The sequence below is a fragment of the Cetorhinus maximus genome, chromosome 3 (genome assembly GCF_964194155.1).
Source record: "Cetorhinus maximus chromosome 3, sCetMax3.hap1.1, whole genome shotgun sequence".
In the NCBI taxonomy this organism is placed as follows: Eukaryota; Metazoa; Chordata; class Chondrichthyes; order Lamniformes; family Cetorhinidae; genus Cetorhinus; species Cetorhinus maximus.
In genome coordinates, this window is record NC_135881.1 from 3,972,770 (window position 1) to 3,985,261 (window position 12,492).

At 44.0% G+C, this 12,492-nt stretch overlaps 1 protein-coding gene across 3 annotated transcripts in view; it reads right to left on the reverse strand.

Moving 5' to 3' along the window:
* Positions 1 to 2,399: 2,399 nt before the first annotated feature.
* Positions 2,400 to 12,492, reverse strand: part of LOC144675342 (casein kinase II subunit alpha) — a 101,952-nt gene continuing 91,859 nt past the window's right edge. For all 3 annotated transcript variants that reach the window (XM_078536178.1, XM_078536191.1, XM_078536185.1), the window contains one exon: positions 2,400 to 3,223. In XM_078536178.1, the coding sequence (XP_078392304.1) occupies positions 3,108 to 3,223 (116 nt within the window). In that variant the 3' untranslated portion in view covers positions 2,400 to 3,107. The remainder of the gene's footprint in view (positions 3,224 to 12,492) is intronic.

Here is a 12,492-nt window from a genome sequence, read left to right on the forward strand (position 1 = left end):
AACAAGGATTAGGAGTAGGCCATTTGGACATTCAAACCTGGTCCGCCATTTAATAAGATCATGGCAGATTTGATAGTAACCTCAAATCTGCATCCTGCCTACCCCCAATAACCTATCACCTTCTTGCTAACCAAGAATCTATCCACCTCCTCAAAAATATTCAAAGGCTCTGCTTCCACTGCCTTTTGAGGAAGATTCACGACCCTCAGAGAAAACATTTTGCCTAATCTCCGTTTTAAATGGGCAACCCCTTATTTTTAAACAGTGACCCTGAGTTCTAGATTCTCCCAGAAGAGGAAACATCCTCTCCACATCCGCCCTGTCAAGACCGCTCAGGATCTTATATGTTTCAATCAAGTCACCTTTTACTCTTCTAAACTCTAGCGGATACAAGTCTAGCCTGACCAACCTTTCCTCATAAGACAACCCACCCATTCCAGGTATTAGTCTGATAAACCTTCTTGGAACTGTTTGCAATGCATTTACATCTTTCCTTAAATAAGGAGACCATAAGGAATATGTATATATTCTGTGTATTCTGAAATATCCCTTTAACGGTCTACCTTTGCATCTCAACTGACCTGTCCCTTAACTTCACTTGCCAGTTCACTTTAGCTAGCTCTGCTTTCATGCCCTCATAATTGCCCTTATTTAACTTTAAAATGCTAGTCTCAGACCCACTCTTCTCTCCCTCAAACAATGTAAAATTCAATCATATTATGATCACTGCTATCTAGGGGTGCCTTCACTAGGAAGCTATCAATTAATCCTATTTCGTTGCGGTCACAGGGAATGGTCGAGGTAAGTAGCATAGGTGCTTTAGTTTTGTCTCGGCGTCCGTCCATCTATGAGGGAACTGGGACATGCAGCAAACAATCCATTTAGGTGGAGTCTCTTCATTTGGTGCACCTTTACTGATGGCTGTAAAGGCCAATCCTTGAAAGGCAGGTTCTGTCACAAGTGCCGCACGTGAAGCTGCCACATTGACGTTGTGGGTTGTTGTTTTTGATGTTTGGTATCTGTTGTCAAGCTGCTGTGGCCATTGGTCAGGAGGTCTCCGTTTTCCGCCCCTTTCTCCAGCTAGTGACTCCCAGGTGCGACAATTGATATCTAGGGTCTTCATGTCATGTTTGCAAGCATTCTCGAAGCAGAGCTTTGGGTGCCCCACTGATCGTCTGGCTCGAGCTACTTCACCATATAGAAAGTCGTTGCTAATGAACCATCTTCCATCCTGCAGAAGTGACTGAGGCAACACAGACATCTCTGTTTGATGAATGCTAATAAACTTGGGAAGCTTTGCCTTTGAGAGGATTGTCTGCATTCATGATTTTGTCCGGCTAGGATATATCCATAAGTGCCACAGAGAGCGAAGATGGAAATAGTTGAGCTTCTTTCCTTGATAGCTGTTAAGCCATCCATGTTTCACAGCCATACTATAAGGTGCTGAGAACAGAGGCCTTATAAAGGATTATCTTGGCCCTAAGGGTCAGCTTGGTGTTATCCTTTGTGCATTTTGTAAGTTTGCCAAAGGTGGTAGCTGCTTTTCGTACGTGTATCAAATTCTGCATCAAGGGACATATCGTCTGTCACTGTGGACCTGAGGAAACAGAATTTGCTGACCACTTCCAGTGGGATGTGATTTAGTTTGACCAGGGGCAGAGATGCAGCACTTTGTCCCATGACCATTTTCTTGACGCTTCTAGTCAGGGAGAACAAGTTACAGGCATGGGCAAGACAGTCCATGACCCTTTGTAGCTGAGTTTCCATGTGGGTGATTTGTGCAACATCGTCAGCATTATGAACTCTCTGATCAGGACACAATATGTTTTTGACTTGGCTTTCAGTCCTGATAGATTGACCTCGTGTGCAAGTAGGCTCCTTCCATATCTACAGGGAAGGCAAAAGATCAGGAGCATGGAGAAGAAAATATCAGCGGGGCTAGGACACAGCTTTACTTTAAGGGGAAGCTAAATACATAAGGGAGAAAGGAGTAGAAGCATATGTTCATTTGGTGAGATGAAGTAAGGTGGGAGAAGGCTTCTGTGGAGCATAAACAACAGCACAGACAAGTTGGGTCAAATTGTCCATTTCTGTGCTGTAAACATGACCTAATTCAGTGTGCACTTATGATCACCCCTCCTAATATTTCCTTTTTTTGGGCTAATGTCCATATTTCAACACACCCCTGTGAAGCCCAATGGGGTGTTTTTCTCCACATTAAAGGGACTGTATAAACTGCTGTTTTGCTTAAACCAAAGAAATGGCTTCAATCATCCTGGGTTAGAGCCTAATGACAAGGTGAGTTGTACCTTGCGTGGAGGTAGAGTAGATGGGCTGAACGGCCTACCCTCATTTCAGACCAGTGCTCAAGGAAATAAGAGTAGTTCACAGCAACACAGTATCAGAAAAAGTATTTGTTTTATTATTACCTTTAGCCTGGAGAGAGAGAGAGAGAGAGAGAGAGAGAGAGGTTGTGGTAGAAGGAATATTTCTCATTATAACACTTAAGGGGGTTTAAATACCATAAATCTCATGTTTATTCCGCCTCATGGATCCTCTCAGGGAATGGTGGGGTGGCAAAGTCTCAACTAATGTCTAGTCCTGCTCAAGCGTCAGCTTCAGGAAGCGCACCAATAGTTCAGGGCTGGGATGTAACGAACATATAAAATAAATCCTTTTTTTTGTTTTTTTTTCCCCATAGCTCTCTGCAATAACAGAGGCCGGTATTCTAAAAATCTAGTGTCACAAAAAGACAGCAGCTATATTGCTGACTGAGACAGGACAGGACAGGAGGTCTCTGCAGTCCAGCAGTTAAGTACACAGAAAACCAATGCCATTAACAGCCTGCAAACCTAAATATCATTAATTTTGCAGGTGGTTTGTCAATTTTTTTTTGCACTGAACAAAAATAAACGTGTTAAGGATCCACGAGCAATTGGAGCTCTGTCTCTGGCCCGCCACCCGCCTCCTGGCTCCTCTAGAAAACACGCAGCTGACGAGGAGGAGGAGGAGGAGGAGGAGGAGGAGGAGGTGGGGGGGAGGGGGGTTGCGATAGCGTGATGGGGCCCTTGGTGCCTCAGGCAATGTCAAGAGCCAAGGGTCGAGGGTCAAGGCTGTGCTCCGGCTGCGGCGGGGACAGGTGGTCCCAAGGTGTTGGGTGAAGACATGACTGGCGATCCGGCGAGTGGGCCCAAGGGCTGAGACACGGGCATCGAGATTATACCTGCAGGAGGGGAGCGATAAAGGGGGTAGCGGAAGGCAACAAAAACAGACAGCCAGGTTAGGGATGAGAGTCACAGTTCAGGTACTCCTTCACGAAGAAACCGCGTACTTCAGAGTTGTCAAGAGTCCAGTTATGCTGGCTCTGCCAACCTATTTGAAATTTACATGGAATTTAGACACAGAAGCAGGCCATCCAGGCCAAATGGTCTATGCCACGTGAGCTAAACTGTCGGTCATGACTCAGTTGGTAGCACTCTCACCTTTGAGCCCAAAGGTTCTGGGCTTTGGTTTATTCTTTCATGGCCACCAAACAGAAGCAATGCCGCAATAAAGTTAAATCTAGTGAGAAGGCCGTGGTGAAACTACTAAACCTAGTGAGAGGGTTGACGTGATACTGGTATCACGGAATCAGAGGACTGTTACTGTGCAGGAAGCCATTCAGCCCATTGTATCTGCACCGACTCTCCAAATGCCATTCTCCTGTTTTCTTCCCGTAACCCTGCACATTCTCTCTTTTCAAACAATCACCCAATTCCCTCTTGAATGCCTCGACTGAACCTGTCTCCACCACACTCTCAGGCAGTGCATTCCAGACCCTAACCACTCGCTGTATGAAAACGTTCTCTTTCATATTACAAAAGTAAGGAGGTCATGTTGGAGTTGTATAGAACCTTGGTGAGGCCACAGCTGGAGTACTGTGTGCAGTTCTGGTCGCCACATTATAGGAAGGATGTAATTGCACTGGAGGGGGTCAAAGGAGATTCACCAGGATATTGCCTGGGATGAAACATTTAAGTTATGAAGAGAGGTTGGATAGACTTGGGTTGTTTTTGTGGAAGCAGAGAAGACTGAGGGGCGACCTGATCGAGGTATACAAGATAATGAGGGTCATGGACAGGGTGGATAGGGAGCAGCTGTACCCCTTAGTTGAAGGGTCAGTCACAAGGGGGCATAAGTTCAAGGTGAGGGGCAGGAGGTTTAGGGGGGGATGTGCGGAAAAACTTTTTTTACCCAGACGGTGGTGACGGACTGGAATGCACTGCCTGGGAGGGTGGTGGAGGCGGGTTGCCTCACATCCTTTAAAAAGTACCTGGATGAACACTTGGCACGTCATAAAATTCAAGGCTATGAGCCAAGTGCTGGTAAATGGGATTAGGTAGGTAGGTCAGGTGTTTCTCACGTGTCGGTGCAGATTCGATGGGCCGAAGGGCCTCTTCTGCACTGTGAGATTCTGTGATTTTGCTTTTACTTCTTTTACCAATTACCTTAAATCTGTGCCCTCTGCTTCTCAATCCTTCTGCCAATGGGAACAGTTTCTCCCTATCTACTCTGTCCAGGCCCCTCATGATTTTGAATACCTCTATCAAATCTCCTCTCAGCCTTCTCTTTTCCAAGGAAACAAGTCCCAACTTCTCCAATCTATCTTCATAACTGAAGTTCCCCATCGCTGGAACAATTCTTGTAAACCTCTGCTGCATTCTCTCCAATACCTTCACATCCTTCCTAAAATGTGGCACCCAGAATTGTACGCAATACTCCAGCTGAGGTCTAATTAGTGTCTTATCCAAGCTCAACATAACCTCCTTGCTCTTGTACTCTATGCCCCTATCAATAACGCCTGGGACTGTATGCTTTATTAACTGCTCACTCAACCTGACCTGCCACCTTTAATGGCTTCTGTACAGAGGCACAGGGGTCCCTCTGCTCCCACATCTCCTGTAGAGTTTTACCCTTTATTTTGTGCTGTCTCTCCATGTTTTTCCTCCACAATGAATCACCTCTCATTTCTCTGCATTGAACTTCATATGCCACCTATCCATACATCCACCAACTTGTCTGTGTCCTTTTGAAGTTCTACATTGTCCTCTTCATAGTTTACAATGTTTCCAAGCTTTGTATCGTCTGCAAATTTTGAAGCTGTTCCCTGCACACCAAGGTCTAGATCATTAACATATATCAGGAAAAGCAAGGGTCCCAATACCAACCCTGGGGAAACTTCACTACTAACCTTCCTCCAGCCTAAAATACATCCATTACTCTGTTTCCTGTCAGTCAGCCAATTTTCTATTCATGTTGCTACCGATCCTTTTATTCCATGAGCTATAACTTTTCTAGCAAGTTTGTTGTGCAGCAAATGCCTTTTGGAAGTCCATGTACACCACACCAACAGCATTGCTCTCATCAACCTTCTACGTCACCTCTTCGAAAAACTCCAGCAAGTTAAACATGAATTTACCTTAAGAAATCCAAGCTGGCTCTCCTTAATTAACCCACATTTTTCCACGTGACTATTAATTCTGTCCTGAGTTATAGTTACTAGAAGCTTCCCCACCACCGAAGTTAAACTGACTGGTCTGTAATTGCTGGACTTATTCTTAGTCCCTTTTTTGAACAAGGGCATAATGTTTGCAATTCTCCAGTCTTCTGGCACCTCCTGAGTCTAGACAAGACTGAAAAATTAAGGCCGGTGCCCCTGCAATTTCTACTCTCACTTCCCTCAGTATCCTTGGATGCATCTCATCAACTTTACATACAGACAGCCTATCCAATTCCACCTCCTTATTCATTTTAAATCCTCCTAGTGACTGAATTTCCTCCTATTTCACCATGGCCTGGGTAGCATCTTCTTCCTTGGTAAAGGCAGATGCAAAGTATTAATTTAATATCGCAGCCGTGCCCCTGGCCTCCATGTGTAAATCCCCTTTCTGGTCCCTAATCGGCCCTACTCCTCCTCTTATCGCCCTTTTACTGTTTTTTTGCCTGTACAAGATTTTGGTATTTCCTTTTATGTTAGCTGCCAGTCTCTTTTCATACTCCCTCTTTGCTTCTGTTATTTGATTTTTCACCTCCCCTCTGAAACTTCTGCATTCAGCCAGGTTCTCAATTATATTTTCTACCTGACGCCTGTCATAAGCAGACTTTTTTTCTTTATCTTAATTTCTACCTTCTTTGTTATTCAGGGCGCTCTGTGGGTTTGTTTGCCCTACCTTTACCTTTTGAGGGAATATGCCCTGACTGTGCCCGAGGTCTCTCTTCTTTGAAGATAGCCCATTGATCAGCTACGGTTTTTCATGCCAACCTTTGACTCCAATTTACTCAGCCCAGCTCCGTTCTTGCCCCCATTGAAGCTGGATCTCCCCAGTTAATTATTCTTACTCTGGATCGCCCATTGTCCTTTTCTCCTATCATCCTAAACGTTATGATACAACAATCACTGTCGCCTAAATGCTCTCCCACTGTCACTTGTTCACCTTGGCCCACCTCATTCTCAAGAACCAGGTCTTGCAGTGCCTCATTTCTCATTAGATTGGGCACATACTGCTGCAGAAAATTCTCCTGAACACACTCTAGGAACTCTTGTCCCTCCCTGCCCTTCACACTACCACTACCAGTCTACATTCGGGTAATTAATGTTGCCATAAGTACTCCATAATTTTTGCACTGCAATGCTCTGCTTAACCAATACAGCCACCCCTCCCCTTTCTTTCCTAAACACCTTGAACCCAGGAATATCATGCCCTTCCTGGAGCCACGTTTCTGTTATAGCCACAACATTGTAATTCCACATGGCAATCTGCACCTATAACACACCAATCTTATTTACCACACTCCGTGCAATCATGTACATGCACAGATTTAGACTATTACTTTCTCCATTACTCTGACCCCACCTGTTAACTTTTTAATCCCTATTTTACTGCTGTCTCTCTCTCCCAGTATTTTATGCACCCTGGTTTCCCTCTCCTAGGTTTCTCCTGATATTTTCTCCTGGTTCCCACACTTCTGCCAAGTTAGTTTAAACCCTCCCAAATAGCACTAACAGAACTGGTAAACCTAGTGACAGGGTCATGCAGAGAAAGAAGGAAATTTGAGGAATTAATTTTAAGAAAATATCTTATTCTTCACAGTAATTAACAGCAGGCTATTAAGGTTATTGGTTCAGACTGCAACACTGCCCCTGTATCTTACATCATTTGCTTGCCTGGTTGAGGGAGGAAAGGCTGAGGCCAGGGTTTCAGAAAGCTCTTTGGGATGTTTTATTACCTTAAAGATGGTATACAAGTTCAATAAGATAAAAGCAAAATACTGTGGATGCTGGAAATTAGAAATAAAAACAGAAAACGCTGGAAAAACTCAGCAAGTTCAAGTTGTTATACAGATTGAATTGGCAGCAAGTTATGGAGATCACTTCTAAATGAACACAAGTTATTTTCTAAATGCTTGGAGCGAGAAACATCAGTGATCAGAATTTGTCATTAACAACAGGCCAACTGACCCTTTGAACAAACATGAACTGAGCAGATACAGACAGCAATGATTTGCAAGGGCTAAGTCAGGTTTACCTAGCATGGTTAGACTTTTCAAGCATGTTTTGATGGAGTAAATAGGGAAAAAACTGGCAGAAAGGTCAGTAACTAGAGGGACCCAGATTTAAGGCAAATGGCGAAATAATTATTAGGAGGCAAGTAGAATTATATACATATTTTTTAAACGCAGTGAGTTAGTGAGATCTGGAATTCACTGCCTGAAAGGGAAGTGGAAGCAGATTCAATAATAAATTTTAAAAGGGAATTGATATAAATACTTGAAGGAGAAACATTTGCAGGGGTCGGGGAAAGAGCAGGAGAGTGGGATTAATTGAATAGCTCTAAGAGCCAGCACAGACTCAATGAGCCGAATAGCCTTCTTCCATATCATTCCATGAATCAGTTGATGGTGAGGAATTGTAGCAACACTAACAGGGTGGGCGGGGAGGATGACGACAGAGTAATAAACAGATTATTATGCAGTTAAAGGGCTACCTGATGATTTTGACAAGCAAACTATCTCCAAGGTAGAAGTTGCAGCAGCATGCTTTCCTTTTCTTTATTCTTTTGTGGCTTGCCAGGCCATATTTAAAGTCAGGCCAGTTAAGAGTCAACTACGTTGCTGTGGGGTCTGGAGTCACATATAGGCCAGACCAGGTAAGGATGACAGGTTTCCTTTCCTAAAGATCATGGTGAACCAGGTAGGATTTTACAACAATTGGTGATAGCTTCAAGGTCACCATTACTGAGACTAGCTTTATATTGCAAGTTTATTAATTGGATTTGAATTTGAGTAGATGCCACAGTGGGATTTGATCCTACGGCCCCAAAGCAATAGCCTGGGCCGCTGGATTACTAACCCAGTGACATTACCACTACGCCACCATCTCCCCCGACTTGGTGTAGCTGGAGAGCTGGTACAGGAGAGAGGGTTTCAGACTTCTGGAGCATTGGGTCTGATTTTGGGGGGAATGATGAGACCTGTGCCAGCTGAACAGGATGCACCTCACAGGGGCTGGAACCAATAGGAACAGGCTAGGCCATTCAGCCCATTGAACCTGTTCCGCTATTCAATTCGATCATGGCTGATCATCTACCTCAACGCCAATTTCCCATGCAATTTCCACATCCCTTGTCATTAGTCTCCAGACTCGAGAATTTTGGTCCTGATCATACAATATTGCGGCAGGGTGGTTTGCTGTGCTGTTGGGGAGGGTTGAAACTAGCTTGGCAGGGGAATAGGAACTCGAGCATTGCTTCTTTCCCTTCTGAACCTAAGCTGGAAAGGGAAGGCAGGAAATGAGTGAGTGTGTGGAAGGTTAAGCAATTCAAAGAGAAGAACAGAGAGAGCTGAAGAAGTCATATTGGACTCAAAACGTTAACCCTGTGTCTCTCTCCGCAGATGCTGCCAGACCTGCTGAGTTTCTCCAGCCTTTTCTGGTTTTTATTTCAGATCTATAGCATCCGTAGAATTTTGCTTTTACCCAGAATACACTTTTGTTTATACATTTGCAGGATGTGGGCTTCACTGGCTGGGCCAGCATTTGTTGTCCATCCCTAATTGCCCTTGAGAAGGTGGTGGTGAGCTGCTTTCTTGAACCGCTGCAATCCATGTGGTGCAGGTACACCCACAGTGCTGTTAGGGGGGAGTTCCAGGATTCTGACCCAGCAACACTGCAACCTTACTGTATGATGCACAATGGTAAGACCAATTTCCACTTAAAAGCCTTGGTTATTTTCACACAATGGGTTCTAATGATAAAACAGACCCTGTGGATCTTTTGAGGAGAGGTGTGACGATAAAATAAGGGGTACAAATCTTCAGGGGGTGGAGGAGCAGAAAGATTTGGGTTTATATGTGCATGGATCATTGAAGGTGGCAGGACAGATGGAGAGAGTGGTTAATAAAGCCTACAGTATGCTGGGGTTTATTGATATAGGCATAGAGTACAAGCGCAAGGAGGTTATGCTGAACTTAAATAAAACACTAGTTAGACCTCAGCTGGAGTACTGTGTACAGTTCTGGGTGCCACATTACAGAAAGGATGTGAACACATTGGAGAGAGTGCAGAAGAGGTTTACAGGAATGGTTCCAGGGATGAGAAACTTCAGTTATGAAGATAGATTGGAGAGGTTGGGACTGTCCTCCTTGGAGAGAAGGCTAAAAGGACATTTGATAGAGGTGTTCAAAATCATCAGGAGCCTTATAGAGTAGATAAGGAGAAGCTATTCCTGCTCATAAAAGGATTGAAAATGAGAAGACACAGATTTAAAGTGAGTTGCAAAAGAAGCAAATGCAATGTGAGAAAAAACTTTTTAACATGGCAAGTGATTCAGGTCTGCAATGTACTGCCTGGAACTGTGGTGGAGGCAGGTTCAATCAACGCATTCAATCAGGGCATTGGATGATTATTTGAATAGAAACAATGTGCAAAGGTACAGGGAAAAGGCAGGAGAATGGTATTAAGTAATAATGCTCATTTGGAGAGCCGTTGCAGAGAATATGGGCAAAATGACATCCTACTGCGGCGTAACAATTCTGTGATTCTGTGAACACAGAGGCATTGAAGGGATCGAGCTGAGTATTATGAGGATGTGTGTGTAAACTCACTATGTCTTCAGTGAATCCTTCCAACAGGTGGCAGAGAGATCAGAATTATTGTTACAGATGAGAAAGGCCATTTAGCCCATCTAAATTCATCCATACTGTTAAATTATTATTTGATGATGCTGGTCATGGGAATGTATAAGACAATTAAACATTATGTCATTATGTTTAATGACATAAACCATTATGTCCACTGGTTTGGACTCAGTTGAAGCTCAGAATGGCCTCCTTTGCTGGGTTTAATTCTGGGCATCAGGCTTCAGGAAGGGTGACTAGGCTGTGGAGAGGCCGTAGAAGAGATTTACTGCAATGATACAGGGATTAAAGACTTCAGTCATGTGCAGGAACTGGGACTGCTCTCCATATGAGGGGATCAAAATCATGAAGGGTTTTATTGGAGTAAATAAAGAGAAACTGTTTCCATCGCTGGGGGATAGGGTGCAGGGGCCAGCCAATTACCAGAGGACACAGAATTAAGGTACTTGGCAAAAGAACCAAAAGTGACGAAGAAATTTTTAAAAATCACAGGAATTTGCTGTGATCTGGAATGCACAACCTGAAAAGGTGACGGCTGCAGGTTGAATAGCAACTTCCAAAAGGGAATTGGATAATTACTTGAAGAGAATGATGGGATAGAACAAGAGCGTGGGATATAATTGCGTAGCTCTCTAACGAACCAGCAAAGTTACAATCAGAACACCAGAAGGAGGAGAAAACAGGGAAGTGAAAAGTTATTCACTTGGGTCGTAAGAATAAAAAAAAGCAGAATATTTTTTAAAAGATGATAAGCTTTTTGAGTAGTTGTTTGGTAGTACAGAACTTGAGTAGTGCCGGAAAAAGACAATTTATCGGAGCTTTTCATTTTGCACTCCTCAGGACAATTCACAAGAATACCAAATATAAGTCATACGTCACAAGAAGAAAGTGCTGATTGGTTGGCAAGTAGGCTCTGATTGGTAGAGGCATCGCTATGACGAATGCACCGGTTAACTGACAACTGACAGTTAACTGCCAAGCTTTGTTTAAATTCAAACCAGGCAGGTTGACTCTGATTGGTCAAGGCATTGCCCTGGGGAATGAACCAGAGAATAGCTGTTGCCTATTTTGTTAAGTTGAATTATTGAATCACATTGCGCCTGTTTCAACTAAACAAATAGGCGACGGCCTTTGTCTGGTTCATTCCCCTGTGCAATGCCAGGGCAAGAGGGTTGGAGAACAAAAATAAGTAAGTCATGCTATAGTTGTACAGGGTTCTGGTGAGACCGCATCTGGAATACTGTGTCCAGTTTCGGTCTCCACATTAAGCAAGGATATACTTGCGTTGGAGGCAGTAGTGAAGATTCACTAAATTGGCCCCTTGGATGAGGGGGTTGTCCTATGATGCGAGGCTGGACTTATTCTCTGGAGTTTAGATGAGAGGCGATCTCACTGAAACATACAAGGTTCTGAGGGGGTTTGATAGGGCGGACGCTGAGACATTGTTTCCGCTGATCGGGGAATCTAAAACATGGGAACTGTCTCAGGATAAGGAGTCAATTATTAAGGGCCGAGATGAGGAGAAATTACTTCACTCAAAGGGTTGTGAATCTTTGGAATTCTCTACTCCAGAGGGTTGTGGATGCTCCATCGTTGAATACATTTAAGGCTGGGATAGACAGATTTTTGGTGTCTCAAGGAATTAAGGGGCATGGGGAGCAGGTGGGAAAATGGAGTTGAAGCCCAAGATCAGCCATGATTGTATTGAATGGTGAAGCAGGCTCAATGGGCCATGGGGTCTACTCCTGCTCCTATTTCTCATGTTCTTGTGGAACAAAGGAAATAGGAGCAGGAGTAGACTTCCAGCCCCTCAAGCCTACTCTGTTATTGAACTAGATCATGGCTGATCTTCTACTTTAAAGCCAATTTCACACGCTATCCCCATACCCCTTGATGACTTTAATATCTAAAATCTATCGATCCCTGTCTTGAACATGCTCACTGACTGAGCTTCCATAGCCCTCTGGAGTAGAGAATTCCAAAGATTCACCATCCTCTGAGTGAAGAAATTCCTCTTCATCATCAATGGGCTGAATGGCCTCTTCGGTGCTGTTTTAGTTTATGATTCTTTATCTTATGATAGAAGGCAATAATTCTGAATAAGTATTGAAACTTTTGGTGAATTGCTGTCACTAATAATGGGTCCCAGCACTCAAGTCTGTGATCCCACTCTGCCTGCCTTTGTATTTGGGGGTGGGGGTGGGGACAGTATTTGACTCTCTATTAGAGACACAGAATCTCTAAAGGAATAACTCGGTACAGTCCAGGTCCAGTCCAGCCCAGGTGAACAGAGCCTACCTGGCCCGGCTCACTGGCTTT